This window comes from Heterodontus francisci, chromosome 13 (genome assembly GCF_036365525.1).
Source record: "Heterodontus francisci isolate sHetFra1 chromosome 13, sHetFra1.hap1, whole genome shotgun sequence".
In the NCBI taxonomy this organism is placed as follows: domain Eukaryota; kingdom Metazoa; phylum Chordata; class Chondrichthyes; order Heterodontiformes; family Heterodontidae; genus Heterodontus; species Heterodontus francisci.
In genome coordinates, this window is record NC_090383.1 from 79,191,159 (window position 1) to 79,209,554 (window position 18,396).

Consider the following 18,396-nt stretch of genomic DNA (forward strand, 5'->3'; position numbering starts at 1 on the left):
AAGCATTGTTTCTTTAATTCTCAGTATAAACATCATGAAGTACAGGTGCAATAAAAATCCAAACACTCTCTTTATCTCTGAGCTAGCTTGTAAATTATGCATTAGGTTGGAAACCTTATTTTGAGCACATAGCTGGAAACTAAAGGGAAAATATTTGGGGTATGAAAAGGTTGTCAAAAATATTTACTGAAATAAAAACAGAAAATGCTGGAAACAGCAGGTCACGTAGCAACTATGGAAACAGAAACATGTTTCAGGTCAAAATGCAGAATTGGGGAACTTTAAACAATTTGATTGGCTGTGATTCTGTTCTCTTTCATTGATGGCGATTTCACACTGGCAAATTCCTTAGTAATTCCCAACTGGCTATTGTTGGGATTATTGATTGGTAATTTGCAATGCTACAGATTTGTGGTTCATTATTGCCTTGTAAATGTAAAATTGAGCAAGGCCAATGGTAAGGCAACAAAGAACTATGCACTGGACTGTATAAATATTTGAAATGTAAAGGTCAGAAGTATGCATATTGTGCAAAGGTTTTACAATACTAGTTAACACCTGTGATTGCATATGGGTGGTCAAGACCAAGTGCTGTCTTGAGGTCAAGCAGTCTGAGGATGGGATGGAATAACTCAACCATGGAAGAAGAAGGAGAGAGAAAGGGCAGTGACGAGAAAGAGGTTATGAAGGTGAGGGTAAAGTGTGGGCAAGCAGAGAGGAGAGAAGAGGAAATGGGAAGGTGAGCAGGTAAAAGTGAGCAGAATGTGTGAGAAATATAAGATGGATAGGAGATGAGTGGAGAGGGGAGGAGGAAATGAGAGTGGATAGGGGTAGAGATTATTTTTAATCCGTTTCATGGGATGTGGGCATCACTGGAAAGGCCAGCATTTGGTGCCCATCCCTAATTGCCCTTGAGAAGTTGGTGGTGAGCTGCCTTCTTGAACCGCTGCAGTGCAGCTGGTGCGGGTACCCCAAGAGTGCTGTTAGGGAGGGAGTTCCAGGATTTTGATCCAGTGACAGTGAAGGAATGGTGATATATTTCCAAGTCAGGTTGGTATGTGGCTTGCAGGTGGTGGTGTTCCCACATGTCTGTTGCCCTTCTCCTTCTAGGTGGAAGAGGTCGCAGGTTCGGAAGTTGCTGTTGAAGGAGGCATGGTGAGTTGCTGCAGTACATCTTGTCGATGGTACACACTCCTGCCGCTGTTTGTCAGTGGTGGAGGGAGTGAATGGTTAAGGTGGTGGATGGGTGCCAATCAAGCGGGCTGCTTTGTGCTGGATGGTGTCGAGCTTCCTGAGTATTGTTGGAGCCGAACTCATCCAGGCAAGTGGACAGTATTCCATCACACTCCTGACTTGTGCCTTGTAGATGGTGGACAGACTTTGGGGAGTCAGGAAGTGAGTTATTCACTGCAGAATTCCCAGACTCTGACCTGCTCTTGTAGCCACAGTATTTATAAGGCTAGTCCAGTTCAGTTTCTGTTCAATGGTAACCCTCAGGATGTTGATCGTGAGGGATTCAGCAATGGTCATGCCATTGAATCTCAAGGGGAGATGATTAGGTTCTCTCTCGTTGGAAATGGTCATTGCCTGGCACTTGTGTGGTGTGAATGTTACTTGTCATTTATCGGCCCAAGCCTGAATATTGTCCAGGTCTTGCTGCATATAGACACAGACTGCTTCAGTATCTGAGGAGTTGCGAACGGTACTGAACATCACACAATCAATCATCAGCGAACATCCCCACTTCTGATCTTATGATTGAAGGAAGGTCATTGATGAAGCAGCTGAAGATAGTTGGGTCTCGAACACTACCCTGAGGAACTCCTGCAGTAATGTCCTGGAACTGAGATGATTGGCTTCCAACAATATGACTCTATAACCACAATCATCTTCCTTTGTACTAGGTATGACTCCAACCAGTGGAGAGTTTTCCCCCTGATTCCCATTGACTTCAATTTAGCTTAGGCTCCTTGATGCCACACTCAGTCAAATGCTGCCTTGATATCAAAGGCAATCACTCTCACCTCACCTTGAGTTCAATTCTTTTGTCCATGTTTGGATCAAGGCTGTAATGAAGTCAGGAGCCGAGTGGTCCTGGTGGAACCCAACCTGAACATCAGTGAGCAGGTTGTTGCTGTTTAAGTGGTGCTTGATAGCACTGTCGACCACACCTTCCATCAGTTTCTGATGATTGAGAGTAGACAGATGGGACAGTAATTCGCCGGACTGGATTTGTCTTGCTTTTTGTGGACAGGACATACCTGGGCAATTTTCCACATTGTTGGGCAGATGCCAGTGTTGTAGTTGCACTGGAACAGCTTGGCTAGGGGTGCAGCTAATTCTGTAGCACAAGTCTTCAGTACTACAGCTGGGATGTTGTCAGGACCCATAGCCTTTGCAGTATCCAGTGCCTTCAGCCATTTCTTGATATGCCATGGAGTGAATCAAATTGGCTGAAGACAGGCATCTGTGATGCTGGGGACCTCAGGAGGAGGCTGAGATGGATCATCCACTCTGCACTTCTGGCTGAAGATGGTCACAAATGCTTCAGCCTTATCTTTTGCACTAATGTGCTGGGCTTCTCTATCATTGAGGATGGGGATATTTGTGGAGCCTCCTCGCTGGTTAGTTTTTTTGATTGTCCACCACTATTCACGACTGGATGTGGCAGGACTGCAGAGCTTTGATCTTATCTGTTGGTTGTGGGATCCACTAGCTCTGCCTATTGCATGTGGCTTCCACTGTTTGGTGTGCTATAATGTAATATAGGGTTGTTACTGGGCAGAATATGTAAATAGACTGTGAGCATTTACTGATCTGCGATGAGGCATTAGTTATCCTTGGAGTATTGAGATTAGAGATCTTGGACAGATTACACCAAGGACATTTGGGAATTATGAAGTGTAGAGCTAGGGCAAGACATTCAGTATGGTGTGCTGGTATAGCAAAAGAAATTGAAGAAATTATATCGAGATGTATGAGGTGTGCTATTAATTATCATGAGATGAAAGAACCACTCATGTCATCTTCTTTTCCATCTAGACCATGGGAGCATCTAGGAATGAATCTTTTTGAACATAGAAGTAAAATGTTCTTAATAATAGTCGATTATTGTTCAAGGTGGATTGAAGTTAAACAACTATAAGGTCAAAGTTCAGAAGCTGTAATCACATCCTTGAGAGAATTTTTTGCTACGCATGGAATTCCAGATAGTGTAATATCTGACAATGGGCCTCCATTTGTGAATGAATGCTTCAGAGCTTACAGAAATATACGGCTTTATCCATATCACTAGTTTGTCAAGGTACCCTCAGGGTAATGGTGAAGCAGAGAGAAGTGTGAGGACTGTGAAGGCATTGTTAAAACAGAATGAAAATCTTCAACTAGCACTTCTAAGTTACCAATCGATACCACTTCAGAATGGTTTAAGCTCCATGCAAATTGTTAATGGGAAGAAGGTTGAAGACCCAACTTCCTACACTCCCAAGATCACTCAAGTCACATGTAAGTGCAGAAGACTTGGAAAAAGTGAGGGAGAGTGAGGATGGCGAGCAATCAAATCAATCAGAAAATTATGACAGACATCATAGAACACGAAACTTATCGGACATCAAACCTGGGGAATTATTTTGGGTTAGAGACCAAAATCGGTGTGGAGAAGTGATAGAACAATCACCATATCCATGATCATACATTGTCCAAACTGACCAAGGGATGATAAGAAGAAACAGAAGGTAATTGGTGGTGATACCAAAGAAGCAGCAAAGACAAGAGGACCAATCATCTCAAAAGTTTGATGAACCAGTGATGCTTCAATCAGAGGACAACTCGAATGAAGAACTTGAGTCATCCAATAGTTCTACTCAAGCACAGCAGAGTCACAGAGAAGCAGAAAATAGAAGATTCACAACCTCAAACCCCTTATGGAAGACTTGTAAAAATGCCACAGTGGTTATCAATCTGAAAAGTGAAGTCAGAGACTTGGGGGGAGATGTATAATGTAATATAGGGTTGTTACTGGGCAGAATATCTATATAAACTGTGTGCATCATCATAGGAAGTGATGTAATGTAATCTGTACAGAACCTCATGGAGAGTTGTTCTGGAAGCCTTAGATGCAAGATGTGTGTAAATAAACTCCTGTTATTTTAACCGTCAGTCTCTTATATATACTTAAAGGTTATCAGAATATTACATTTGGCATGCAGGTACTCCTGTGTAGTAGCTTCACCAGGTTGACACCTAATTTTTAGGTATGCCTGGTGCTGCTCCTGGCATGCTCTCCTGCACTCATTATTGAACGAGGGTTGATCCCTTGGCTTGATCGTAATGGTAGAGCGAGCGATATGCCAGGTCATGAGGTTACAGATTGTGGTTGAATACAACTCTGCTGTTGCTGATGGTCCACAGCACCTCATGGATGCCCAGCTTTGAGCTGCCAGATCTGTTCTGAATCTATCCCATTTAGCACGATTAAGGGTATCCTCAGTGTGAAGACGGAACTTTGAATTCACAAGGATTATGTGGTGGTCATTCCTACCAAGGTTTCCAAGGATGATAGAAACTAACAGTGAGGGGAGAGTAGTAAAGCTAACTCAAGAGGTGAAAGTGGTGCGAAACTACCTCAGTGGAGAGGTCAGAAAGTGATTTGGGGGGTGGAAAAGTACTTCAGAGGGAGGGGTTGGAAGAGCTCTCAATGGGAGTGTGGGGGGCTGGAAATGTACCAAGGGAGCAGAAGGAAAAATACCTTTGGTAAGGGGCTGTGTAGAAAAGTACCTCGGTGGGAGGATGCACCCTGATTTTCCAAAGAATTTTGGGGTGATTTTAACATTGCTCACCTTGAAGAACTGGGGTGAATAGGCTGTTAAAATGGCCCATGTGAGTTACCCATTGATTTCCTGCTTGCTCCTTGCCAATTCTAATTTCAGCCTGCTTTTTTGAGCTGGTGACAAAGGCAGCACCTAAAGCCAGTGGGGTCCTTCCTTACACAAGCAGATCTGGATCTGATGACTTCATTTTGCTCAGACTGCTATTGTAACTCCAGAATTGTGAAGGCACTGCAGCTTTTTCACCAGGTGAATACAGCATGAAGAGGATCTGGGACCAAAATATTCATTTTTACTTCCTAAGTGGGACCTGGCGGGTGCAGGAGTATGCAAAAAAAAAAAGGCACAATGCATTCTTACATCATAGCTATGCTAAAAATATTCTGAACCAATTGCACTTTTGGGGAATTAATTTTGTATTTGACTCAATCATTTATGCCATTTCTGAGGTTCACCCAGCAAAACACTCTAACACTCAGTTCCACAGCTCTGACATCCATACAAAGCTGTATTCGGTATGATACAAAATCAATACATACACCTATAAGGCAAAGGCTCCACTTGTGTAGTTAACCAATGATGGCCACCATATGAAGTAAGAGACAGTATCAAGCTAAAAGAAAAGATTTATACAAATGCAAGAAAAAATGGAAATCCAGCAGACTTGGATAACTATAAACAACAACAAAGGTATACAAAGAGAGTAATAGGACGTGCAAAAGGAAATATGTAAAAAAGCTTGCAAGGGACATCAAGCTAACAGAAAAGGGTTTTATGAATATATAAACAGAATGAGAGTGGTAAAGGGGAATGTGAACCCATTAAAGACAGATACAGGTGAGATTCTAATGGATAATAAGGGGGCGAATTTTACAGACCCTCCCGCCGTCAGGGGTCGTGGCATAGGGGAGGCCAGAAAATGCCTCCATGAGAGGCCCACCATGGACCTCGATGCCTGGAAGGCCTGGCCCGATATTGCTGGTGGCGGAAAGGCCTCGTGGCAGCACCCCCGCAGCTGCTCACCGATGGGAGCCCAATTTAAATATGTAAATTAATCTAAATAAACAAATAAATTACCTTTACCCGCCATCAGTCCTGGTGTGATATGCATGCCGGTGACTGGCACTCCGTCGCCTTCGGATCCCCATCTGGGGATCTGAGGCAGAACACTGGTGGGGAGGGAGGAGCAGATAGATTTCTCTGTGTGGGAGGAGGTAGGGGGAGTGGTGTCACAGTCATCTCTTTGGTGTAGGGGATGGTGGGAAGGGGTAAAGTGTAAAGTTGATGCACTTTGGGGCAGAAGGTCAGTGCACAAAATAAGTGTTTTGGGTGGTGGGAGGAGGGGGCAGGTAATTAAATCTATGGTTCCAGGTGAGGTGGGGGGGTGGTGGTGGGAGAGGGGCAAGATCAATTTAATTAGTTTTTTAAAATCTATCTCCCATTAAATAATTACATTGAAATGTAGGACTCGAAGCCCTTTAAAAATGGCATCAGCGCCTGTGCAAAGGCAGCTGATGCCATTGCCGGGGACGGACAGCCGCCTGCCCATACAGGTGGGCCGCCATTGTTTTAGTCTGTCGCCGCAAAAATTCCAGCCCAAGGAAATGGCAAAATTTTAAATTAGTACTCATTTTTGCAGAGGAGGAAGAGGAAGGAGCCTAAAAATAAGTAAAGGAGGAAAATTAATGTATTTAATATTTTAAAAATGGAAATGGAAAAATAATGGGACTTAAAGAAATTTCCAGGACCTGATGGTTTCTACTCCAAGGTGTTAAAAGATATAGGTGAGGAAATCACAGAATTGTTACTGTGCAGAAGGCGGCCATTCGGCCCGTCGTATCCGCACCTGCTCTCCAGAAGAGCAATTCACTCAGTTCTATTCCTCCACCTTCTCCCCATGACCCTGCAAATTCTACCTTTTCAGAGAAGAGCCTAATTCCCTTTTGAATGCTTCAATTGAACCTGTCTCCAACACACTCTCAGGCAGTGCATTCCAGACCATAACCACTCTCTGTGTGAAAAAGTTTTTTCTTATGTCACTTTAAATACTTTAAATCTGTGCCCTCTCATTCTCGATCCTTTCACAAATGAGAACAGTTTCTCTCTGTCTACTCTGCCCAGAAAATGGCAGGTGTGTTAGTCATAATTTTACAAACTCTCGAGATCCAAGAATTCAGACTGTCATGAAGAATCCACCTGCCAAGAATGAGGCATATTAATTTCATCATATGAACATTAATTTTAAACTGTTGCTGGAATGAAGAAATGACATGTTTAAAGACATCAGAAATGGCTGGAAAACATTGGCATACTAAGAGACAGTGCCTGGAGACAATAGAACGGCTCCCTGATCCAATTAACCCAAATGGATTTTAATCACCAGACACTGAATGTGCAAGAAAGCCAGCATTCCAAGGTGTCTGCTAAGATGGAGAATCCACAAATGCAGGAGTTTGTTAAAACAGCTAGTCACATGACTAACCTGCTGCCCAAGTTTTCTTTGAACTGCTCACAGCACAGTTTTGGCCAGATTGCAACTGAACTTGGAAGAAGACAGCGTCACTCATGGCTAGCTCTCTCTCATGAATTTCCAGATCCACTGAAGGCACTTAAACTTCAGGAGAAAAGATACCTACATCGAAACAAATTTGAAAGCGTCCACTGGGCCCCAACGAAATGGCAAGATAACTGCAATCAAAGACTCTACATCGCACTCAAAGGACAGTAAATAAACCCCAGCTAATGTTTCAAACTTTTCCCCTTTATTCTTTCTATTTTTCTGTCTCTATCTGCGTAAGTGTTTATCGCGTATGCATGCTAGCATGGTTGCGTCGCAGCTTTATAGTCATTAACTGGGTTAGAGTTTAAGGTTAATAAACCTCCGCTTTTCTTGTTTAAATTTAAGAAAACCTGTCTGGTTGATTTCTTTGCCTTACAATTGGACAGCAGTGAACAAGGATTCACTGAGGGGGAGCTAAAAACACGGTGTTTTGAAAATTAAACCCCGTTACGGTTAAACCAGGCAAAGGCTGAGAGGGAAACCCCAGACTCCTTTCTCACCAGGTCGTAACAGAAATCTGGGGGCTAGTGTCCCGGATTTGACCACCGACAAACGAGAAATTGGAAGTGCAAAGTCAAATTGATCCCAATCAAAAGAGAAATGATTTCAATACAGGTTTTCTTGTGATTGATTGTGCTAGAATACTAACATGTCTGTGACTACAGCCAGTAGCTCTCCAAGCGAGGGTGAAGTAGCTTGGGATAAGTTAAAAACACTGTCTATGGAAGAGTTGAGGAAAATGGCTGAGCAGTGTGAGATCACTGTCTGTGCCAAGGCTAGAAAGTCTGAACTTGTAAGACTAGTGGCCAACCATTTTTCCCTTGAATCTGAAGAAACAGAAACAGGTTGGAAATAGACTATGACAGGGTATTGCTAGCAAAAATGCAATTGGAACAGAGGAAACTTGAATTAAAAGGCAGGGAAAGAGAGAGAGAGAGAGACAGGAGAGAGAGAAGGAAAGAGACTTCCAGAAGGAATGTGAGGAAAGAGAAAGAGAGAGACAGGAGAAAGAAAAAGAGAGAGAAAGAGAAAGAGCCTTCCAGAAGGAATGTGAAGAGAGAGAGCTGAGGTGGCTTGAGTTAACTAGGGGGCGACAGAGTAACCCCAGTGAAATCATGGCCAATATGGAGGATTGTAATTCAGTGCTGGGTGCAGGATTGTTAAAACTTTCCCAATTGATTCCAACATTTAATGAGGGAGAAGTGGAAGCATTTTTTGTATCTTTTGAAAAATTGGCAAGGCAGTTAAAGTGGCCAGCTGAGACTTAGACTCTGCTGCTACATAGCAAGCTAACAGGAAAAGCCTATGAGGTTTATTCCCTGTTGCCAGATGAGAGTTCATCAAATTATGACCTGACAAAAAATGCTATCCTCGGGGCATATGAGTTAGTACCAGAAGCCTAACCCTCAAGAAGCAAGCTGATCAAACTTAGCTGGAGTTTGAGAGAAATAAGTAGCTGGCTTTTGACCAGTGGCTGAGGGCTCTTAAAGTGCAGTCCAGCTATGAAAATCTCAGAGAGGTAATTTTGCTCAAGGAATTTAAAAATTCTCTTCCATTCTCCATAAAGACACATGTAGAGGAACAGAAGGTTCGTGGAGCCCAGCAAGCCGCAGTTCTGCTGATGATTTTGCTCTCATTTATAAGTCGGTTCCCCAGGGGAAAACCTTTCTTCGTCACCCCCACAAATCTGAAAAGGACAAAGGGTGGGAAGGTGATAGAAGCCCAAGCAGTCCTGGGAGAGAAGGGAAAGCAGGAGACACTGGGGGCCCTCCTCCAGCCATAAAGGATAATGCTGTAAGTCGGAGTGAGACCTGAAGACCTGTGTGCTTCCATTGTAATAAAGCAGGTCATCTAAGAGCTGACTGTTGGAAACTACGGTGAAAGCCTGTAGGGTTAATCAGGGCACACCCGCTCAGTGAAGGAGAAGGGACCCTGATGGAAAGCACAGTAGAACAAGCTGTGACTTTAACTGCAGTAACAAGAAGACCCAGGAAGCCTACTGCTGTAAGTGCAGGAAAATTTAATAGGATTCCTGAATGGTTATCAGGGTTTTGTATCTAAAGGGAGAGTAACCCCATACCCCTCGAGTGGGGAAAGCAAGCCCATAGAATTCTTAGGGGCACTGACCTTTCCCCAAAGAGTGCAGTAAACACCAGAACTGTGGTGAATGGTATCAGAGGGCAGTGCATGCCTGTACCTTTACACTGGGTGCACTTGGAATGTGACCTAATTTTGGGACCAGTGACCGTAGGGACCGTAGTTTGCCTGTGGACGGGGTAGACCTGCTCCTAGGTAATGGTCTGGTGGGGGTGAAGGTGGTAGCTTCCCCAGTAGTGAAAGAGAGACTGCAGGAGGTCAGAGAGACAGGGCAGTGGCAGGAGATGGTCCCCTGCAGTTTTCCAGAATGTGTAGTGAATCAGGCCATGATCAAACCAGCTCCCCGAGAGGAGACTGAATTGGCACTGCAGGCAGATGACTATGAGGTCTGTCTGTCTGAGACTTTCTTTGGAAAGTTAGTAGACCCAGGGAATGAGTTAAATGAACTTCCCTAGCTGAGGCTCAGCGAGCTGACCCAGTATTGAGAGGGTTAGCACAGGCTGCCCAGTCTGAAATTGAAGCAGAGGGAGTCCCTGATTGCTACTATTTAAAGAAGGAGGTACTGATGAGGAAGTGGAGTTCTCCTCACAGACCTGAGGGCAAGGAGTGGACAGTGGTTCACCAGTTAGTGGTGCCGCAGAGGTACCGGAGAGAAATATTAAGAATGGCCCATGAGATTACAGTGGCTGTACATGTCGTTATACGAAAAACCAAAGCCCGCATAACTAACTGACCAAAAATCCACAAAGATGTGGTGGAGTACTGTAGGAGTTGCCACATGTGCTAGGTTGAGGGGAAACCCCAACCTACAGTGAAATCTGCACCCCGAAGTCCTGTATCTGTGTAAGGAGGACCCTCCAGCAGAGGGCTGGTGAACTGTATGGGACCCCTGCCAAGAACAAAGGGGACCAGGGATGGGAAATGAACATCCAGGGGTATTTAGTATTTAGGAAGGACAGACGAAAAGTAAAAGGTGGTGGAGTTGCATTGCTGGTTAAAGAGGAAATTAACGCAATAGTGAGGAAGGATATTAGCTCTGACGATGTGGAATCTGTATGGGTAGAGCTGAGAAACACTAAGGGGCAAAAAAGTTAGTGGGGGTTGTATATAGACCCCCAAACTGTAGTGATGATGTTGGGAATGGCATTAAACAGGAAATTAGAGATGCATGCGATAAAGGAACATCTGTAATTATAAGTGATTTTAATCTGCATATAGATTGGGCAAATCAAATTAGTCACAATACCATAGAGGAGGATTTCATGGAGTGTATACGGGATGGTTTTCTGGACCAATACGTTGAGGAATCAACTAGAGAACAGGCCATCCTAGACTGGGTATTGTGTAATGAGAGAGGAATAATTGACTATCTAGTTGTGCGAGACCCCTTGGGGATGAGCGACCATAATATGATAGAATTCTTCATCAAGATGGAGAGTGATGTAGTTAATTCTGAGATGAGGGTCCGGAATCTTAATAAAGGAAACAACGAAGGTATGAGGCGCGAGTTGGCTATGATGGATTGGGAAACGTTACTTAAAGGGATGACGGTGGATAGGCAATGGCAAACATTCAAAGAGTGCATGGATGAACTGCAACAATTGTTTATCCCTGTCTGGCGCAAAAGTAAAATGGGAAAGGTAGCCAAACCATGGCTTACAAGGGAAATTAGAGATAGCATTAGATCAAGGAAGATGCATACAAATTCACCAGAAAAAACAACAAACCTGAGGATTGGGAGCAGTTTAGAATTCAGCAAAGGAGGACCAAGGGATTGATTAAGAAGGAGAAAATAGAGTATGAGAATAAGCTTGCAGGGAACATAAAAACTGACTGTAAAAGTTTCTATAGGTATGTGAAGAGAAAAAGATTAGTGAAGCCAAATGTAAGTCCCTTACAGTCAGAAACAGGCAAATTTATTATAGGGAACAAAGAAATGGCTGACCAACTAAATGCATACTTTGGTTCTGTCTTCACAAAGGAGGACACGACTATCATACCAGAAATGTTGGGGAACACAGGGTTTAGTGAGAGGGAGGAACTGAAAGAAATCAGTATTAGTAGAGAAATGGTGTTGGGGAAATTGATGGGATTGAAGGCCAAGAAATCGCCAGGGCCCGATAATCTACATCCAAAAGTACTTAAGGAAGTGGCCCTAGAAATAGTGGATGCATTGGTGGTCATCTTTCAAGATTCTATAGACTCTGGAACAGTTCCTACAGATTGAAGGGTACCTAATGTAACCCCACCACTTAAAAAGGGAGGTAGAGAGAAAACAGGGATTGATAGACCAGTCAGCCTGACGTCGGTAGTGGGGAAAATTCTAGAGTCCATTATCAAAGATTTTAAAGTACAGCACTTGAAGAATAGTGAAGAACAGCATGGATTTATGAAAGGGAAATCATACTTGACAAATCTACTAGAATTCTTCCAGGATGTAACTAGTAGAGTTGATGAGGGGGAGCCAGTGGATGTGGTTTATTTGGACTTTCAGAAGGCTTTCGACAAAATCCCACATAAGAGGTTAGCATGTAAAATTAAAGCACATGGGATTGGGAGCAGTGTATTGCGATGGATAGAAAATTGGTTGGCAGACAGGAAACAAAGAGTTGGAATAAACGGTTCTTTTTTCGAATGGCAGGCAGTGACTAGTGGGGTACCGCAGGGATAGGTGCTAGGACCCCAGCTATTTACAATATATATTGATGATTTAGATGAGGGAACTAAATGTAATATCTCCAAATTTGCAGATGACACAAAACTGGGTGGGAGGGTGAGTTGTGAGGAGGATGCAGAGAGGCTTCAGGGTGATTTGCACATGTTGAGTGAGTGGGCTAATGCATGGCAGATGCAATATAATGTGGATAGATGTGAGATTATCCACTTTGGTAGCAAAAACAGGAAGGCAGATTATTATCTGAACGGCTATAAACTGAGAGAGGGGAATATGCAACGAGACCTGGGTGTTCTTGTACACCAGTCGCTGAAGGTAAGCATGCAGGTGCAACAGGCAGTAAAAAGGGCAAATGTTGGCCTTCATAGCAAGAGGATTCAAGTACAGGAGCAGGGATGTCTTGCTGCATTATACAGGGCCTTGGTGAGACCACACCTGGAATATTGTGTGCAAGTTTGGTCTCCTTATCTGAGGAAGGATGTTCTTGCTATAGAGGGAGTGCAGCGAAGCTTTATCAGACTGATTCCTGGGATGGCGGAACTGACATATGAGGAGAGATTGAGTCGGTCAGGATTATATTCGCTGGAGTTCAGAAGAGTGAGGGGGGATCTCATAGAAACCTATAAAATTCTAACAGGACTTGACAGGGTAGATGGAGGAAGGATGTTCCCGATGGTGGGGGAGTCCAGAACCAGGGGTCATAGTCTAAGGATATGGGGCAAACCTTTCGGGACTGAGTTGAGGAGAAATATCTTCACCCAGAGAGTGGTGATCCTGCGGAATTCGCTACCACAGAAAGCAGTTGAGGCCAAAACGTTGCATGTTTTTGAGAAGGAGTTCGATATAGCTCTTGGGGTGAAAGGGATCAAAGGATATGAGGGGATAGTGGGAACAGGTTATTGAGTTGGATCAGCCATGATCATAATCATAATGAATGGTGGAGCAGGCTCGAAGGGCCGAATGGCCTACTCCTGATCCTATTTTCTATGTTTCTATGGGACAGGCAGGCACAAGGCTGGAAAAAGGTTGGAAAGGAAAGGGGAAAAAGGGACAAAGTGGACAGGTTAAAGGACTTCCTGGAGGATTCCCAAATGGAAACCCCTACTGTCCGGTCAGCCAACCCTGAAATGTTTGAAAAGGTGGACCCACATCCTCCTGTGTAAATGCAGATACTAGAAGCACCCCACCAGAGCTGCTAACAGCATTTACAGGAACATGCAGAGACAAAGAAAGTCCTCAAGAGAGCAGAAAGACTATGACACCTCACCTAGTCGAAGTGCCGCAGGGTCATGCAGCAGAATCTGGACAAATACCTGCAAGTAGGAGTGTTCCAGAGGACAAAGGGAAGCTTAGCAAGGAATCCATCCCTACAGTCAGGAGAAAAGGGAACCAACCAGCCCCTATGGTAAAAAGCCCTTGCATGACTCATCGAAGCATTGAAAGAGAGTTCAGAGTGACGACACCCAGGAGTAGAACTCCAATTTAGGGCTAATTAAATCTACACGTCCCCCTGCAGACCTCAACAGGAACAAAGACACCCTCGACAGTCATGGAAATGTGCAAACTGGAAAACTTCCCCAAAAAACACGTTTATTGGGATGCCAAAAAGGGCAGTTTAAAGCAGCACTGCTACCAAGAAAAGACAGGCTGTAATAATTTTTAGGATTTCTAGTCTTTCTAGTCCCTTTTAATGAAATGCTCTTCTAAAAATCGCATTTCATTCTGCTGGACATGGAGATGTCATGAAGACCCCACATGCCAAGAATGAGGCATATTAATTTTGTCATATGAACATTAATTTTAAACTGTTGTTGGAATGAAGAAATTACTTGTATAAAGGCATCAGCAGTGGCTGGAAAACATTGGCATACTAAGAAACAGTGCCTGGAGACAATAGAACGGCTCCCTGATCCAATTAACCCACATGGATTTTGATCACCAGACATTGAATGTGTAAGAAAGCCAGCGTTCAAAGGTGTCTGCTAAGATGGAGAATCCACAAGCACAGGAGTTTGTTAAAACAGCTAGTCACATGACTAACCTGCTGCCCAGGTTTTCTTTGAATTGCTCACAGCACAGTTTTGGCCAGATTGCAACTGAACTTGGAAGAAGAGAGCGTCGCTCCTGGCTAGCTCTCTCTCTCTCTCTCATGAATTTCCAGATCCACTGAAGACACTTAGACCTCAAGAGAAATGACTCCTACATCGAAACAAGTTTGAAAGTGTCCACGGGGCCCCAACAAAATGGCAAGATAACTGCAATCAAAGACTCTACATCGAACTCAAAGGACAGTAAATAAACCCCAGCTATTGCTTCAAACTTTTCCCCTTTATTCTTTCTACTTTTCTTTCTCTATCTGCGTGTGTGTTTATTGCGTATGCATTCTAGCGTGGTCGTGTCGCAGATTTGTAGTCGTTAACCGAATTAGAGTTTAAGGCTAATAAATTTCCGCCTTTCTTGTTTAAGTCTAAGAAAACCTGTCTGACTGATTTCTTTGCCTTACAATTGGAGAGCAGTGAACAAGGATTCACTGAGGGGGAGCTAAAAACATGGTGTTTTTAAAATTAAACCCTATTAGGGTTAAACAAGGCAAAGGTTGAGTGGGAATCCCTAGACCCCTTTCTCACCTGGTCGTAAAAAGACTTTGGATTGGAACATTGCAAATGCCACTCCATTATTAAGGAGGGCGTGAGGAAGTAATGAGGTACCTTCAGACCTATCAGTTTACTGGAATCTATCATCAGCCAGCACGACTGAGCACTTTGATGAACATCAGAGAGTCAGTGCAGATTTGTAAAGGGCAGAACATGTTTGACTAATTAAGTTGAATTTTTTCCTGAGATCACTGCAGTATGGATAAGGGAGTGTCAATGGATGTTGTTTGTATGGACTTCCAGAAAGCAATTGACAAAGCTATGCAGAAGATATTATTAGCAAAAATGAAAGCGCATGGAATTGCATGTGACCTTGTGGCATGGGTTGGTAATTGGTTGTGAGGTAGGAGACAGAGATTAAGGATAAAAGTAACTGCCTCTCATTAACAGAATGTAACAAGCAGTGTTCCCCAACAATTTGTACTGGGGCCCTATCTTTTCACTGTATATTTATAAATGACTTGAAATAAGGAATCGAGTTTGTGGATGACACTTAGTTCGGAGTCACAGTCAAGTTTGTAGATGAAAGCAGAAAGTTACAAAGGGACATAGACAAACTAAGTGACTGGGTAAAACAATGGGAGAAGGAGTTCAAGGTGGAGAAGTATGAGGTCATCTATCTTGAATCTTAGAAAGACAAATCAGAATAGTTTCTTAAGTGTGAGAGTGTAGGAGAGGTGGAGGAGCAAAGGAATTTTGGTGTCCATTGTCTCAAATCAATAAAAGCTAGTGCACAGGTGGGTAAATGGAGGTGAGGAGTAGATCAGTCATTATCCAAATGAATGGTGGAGCAAGTTCAAGCAGCTGAATAGCATACTCCTATTCTTACGTTCTGTGGGCAATATTATGGGGAATCAATTAATGATACTGAACAATTAATTAAATACCATTTCCTGTTACATACCATTCTATCATACCCTCACCTCCGCTTTGGTGCCCTAATCCCCAGAAAAACCAATACTCTCTGTTGGATCCTGGCTGTTCCCTCTCGTACGGTCCTCATCTCTACTCCTTTGTCCAAGGGTCGCAGACTTGAAAGGATATGGCGGACAACTGGTTTAGCCATCCACGACCAGACCTGGCAGGGCCACATAAAACACGACTGGGTTGTGCTCACATCTGCTAAAACTGCTCACTATTCCAGGAGCATCCTGGAATACAAAGATAACCCCTAGCTACCGATCCAATCCCTCTAGCTGGCAACAGTCTGACATTAAACCAGTCTGTTCGCAACCTTGGTTTCACACCCTGAGATGAGTTTTCAGCCTCATATTTGCAGCATCACTAAGACCGCCTATTTTCACCTCTGTAACATCGTCTGACTTCGCCCCTGTCTCAGCTCATCTGCTGCTGAAACCCTCATTCATGCCTTTGTTACCTCTAGACTTCACTATTCCAATGCACTCCTGGCTGTCTCCCACATCCTACCCTCCGTAAACTTGAGGTCATCCAAAACTCTGCTGCCTGTCCTAACTTGCACCAGGTCCTGTTCCCCTATCACCTCCGTGCTCGCTGACCTACATTGGCTGCCAGTCAAGCAATTTATTAATTTTAAAATTCTCATTCTTGTTTTCAAATCCCTCCATAGTCTCACACCTTCCTTTCTCTCTAATCTCCTCCAGCCTCACAACCCTCCTAGATATCTGCACCCCTCTAATTCTGGCCTCTTGAGCATCCTTGATTTTAATTGGTCCACTATTGGTATCCTCACCTTTAGTTGCCTAGGCTCTAAGCTCTGGAATGCCCATCCTTCACCTCTCCTCGTCACTACTTTGCTTTCCTCCTTTAAGATACTCCTTAAAATTTACCTCTTTGACCAAGCTTTTGGTCATCTGACCTAATGTCTTCTTGTGTGGCTTGATGTCCTATTTTGTTTTATAACGCTCCTGTGAAGCACCTTGGGACGTTTTAATATATTAAAGGCGCTATATAAATATAAGTTGTCGTTGATGTTTGCATGTTTCTCCTTTTATTTAGTTGAATCATATTGTGCTGATAGCTACCCATTGAGGCATATAAGATTCTAAAGGGGCTGGATAGGGTAGACACAGAGATTAATTCTGCTGGTCGGGGAATCTAAAACACGGGGACACAGTCTCCGGATAAGGGGCTGATCATTCAGGACTGAGATGAGGAGAAATTACTTCACTCAAAGGGTTGTGAACCTTTGGAATTCTCTACCCCAGATGGTTGTGGATGCTCCATCATTGAATACTTTTAAGGTTGGGAAGGACAGATTTTTGGTCTGTCAGGGAATCAAGGGGTATGGGAGCAGGCAGGAAAGTGGAATTAAATCCTAAGATCAGCCATGATCGTTTTGAATGGCAGAGCAGGCTCGATGGGTCATATGGTCTACTCCTGCTCCTATTTCTTGTGTTCTTGTGTACTCTTTTACGACCTGCAGACTTTATTCCAAAAATAATATATTACTGCTGAGGATGCTCACATGTTGCTGAGGATACAACCAGACCACAGCTGGTATTACAAATAATGTTACTCTAAAAGTTTGATTATAATAATATCATTGTAATTAATGCAACTTAATGCTTTAATAAAGGCATACTTACTAAACAGTTGATGTTCTAATAGTTCGTTCTCTAAACCTAAGTTGATGATTATAATGGTTCACTTATTGAATTTGTTACTGCTAGATGCAGAAAAGCATTTATAGCAATCTGAACTTGTATTTTTCTTTCTCTTAGTCTATTGTTTTACCATATGGGAGAGAGATCTAACTGTCGATGTTCAATGGGCACTTTGATATGAACTCCATTAATTGGTAGCATCATCTAGTAACAGGACCTGAAAATTCAGTTTGTGATTTGGCTTGAGGATGGATAGAATCTTCTGTGGTCAAACGGCTTAAGCAATGTGTGCAGGTAATACATGCATTCTCCTGAGTGCTGTTAAGAGCCACCATCCTTGATCTGTATTGGAGATACTGCATCATACTGCAAGGAATCCTCTCACAAGTCTGACCTCTTTTGTTACCTAGATTACCAAGTCTTGAGATTTCTTTTCCTTTCCTAGCAATAGATTTGTGCCTTCACTCTTCATGAAATATGCATAATAAGTCAATCACTGAGGTTTTTTAGTTACCAAGTATTTGAACCCCAAAATACATGATGCCCATGGACTAACAGTGAAAGTTGGAATATGCTCTGCTAAACTGTGACTGGACAAAAATATTCTCATAAAAGTAAAATACTACAGATGCTGGAAATCTGAAATAAAAACAGAAAACTCTGGAAATATTTAGCAGTTTAGGCAGCATCTGTGTAGAGAGAAACAGAGTTAACGTTTCAGGTCGATGACCTTTTGTCAAAACTCTTTGATGACTTGTAGTTTTTGTGTGCATTCCATAGAATTCCACAGTGTGGAATGCAAGAAGGTCCTAAAAATGCAACTATATCACTGGATAGTCTTGAAGAATGCTTTCATGGCTTTTCATTTCTCTTTATGGATTATTGGAATATATTAGGCCTAGAGCTTCAAAGGTCCTTCTGGAACATTTGTCTCTGCTTCTTTTCCATAGTTCAACAATTATGTAGCATCAGCATAAAGTTCAAAGTGGCATAACAATTA

General features: G+C 43.1%; 1 protein-coding gene across 1 annotated transcript in view; it reads right to left on the reverse strand.

The window, feature by feature from the left end:
- Positions 1–18,396, reverse strand: part of ush2a (Usher syndrome 2A (autosomal recessive, mild)) — a 1,262,450-nt gene that overhangs the window by 271,487 nt on the left and 972,567 nt on the right. Inside the window, exons 55-58 of the mRNA XM_068045693.1 lie at positions 15,735–15,889; positions 10,294–10,372; positions 6,983–7,078; positions 4,988–5,097 (exon numbers count right to left, since the gene is read on the reverse strand). Coding sequence (XP_067901794.1) covers positions 4,988–5,097; positions 6,983–7,078; positions 10,294–10,372; positions 15,735–15,889 — 440 coding nt within the window. The remainder of the gene's footprint in view (positions 1–4,987; positions 5,098–6,982; positions 7,079–10,293; positions 10,373–15,734; positions 15,890–18,396) is intronic.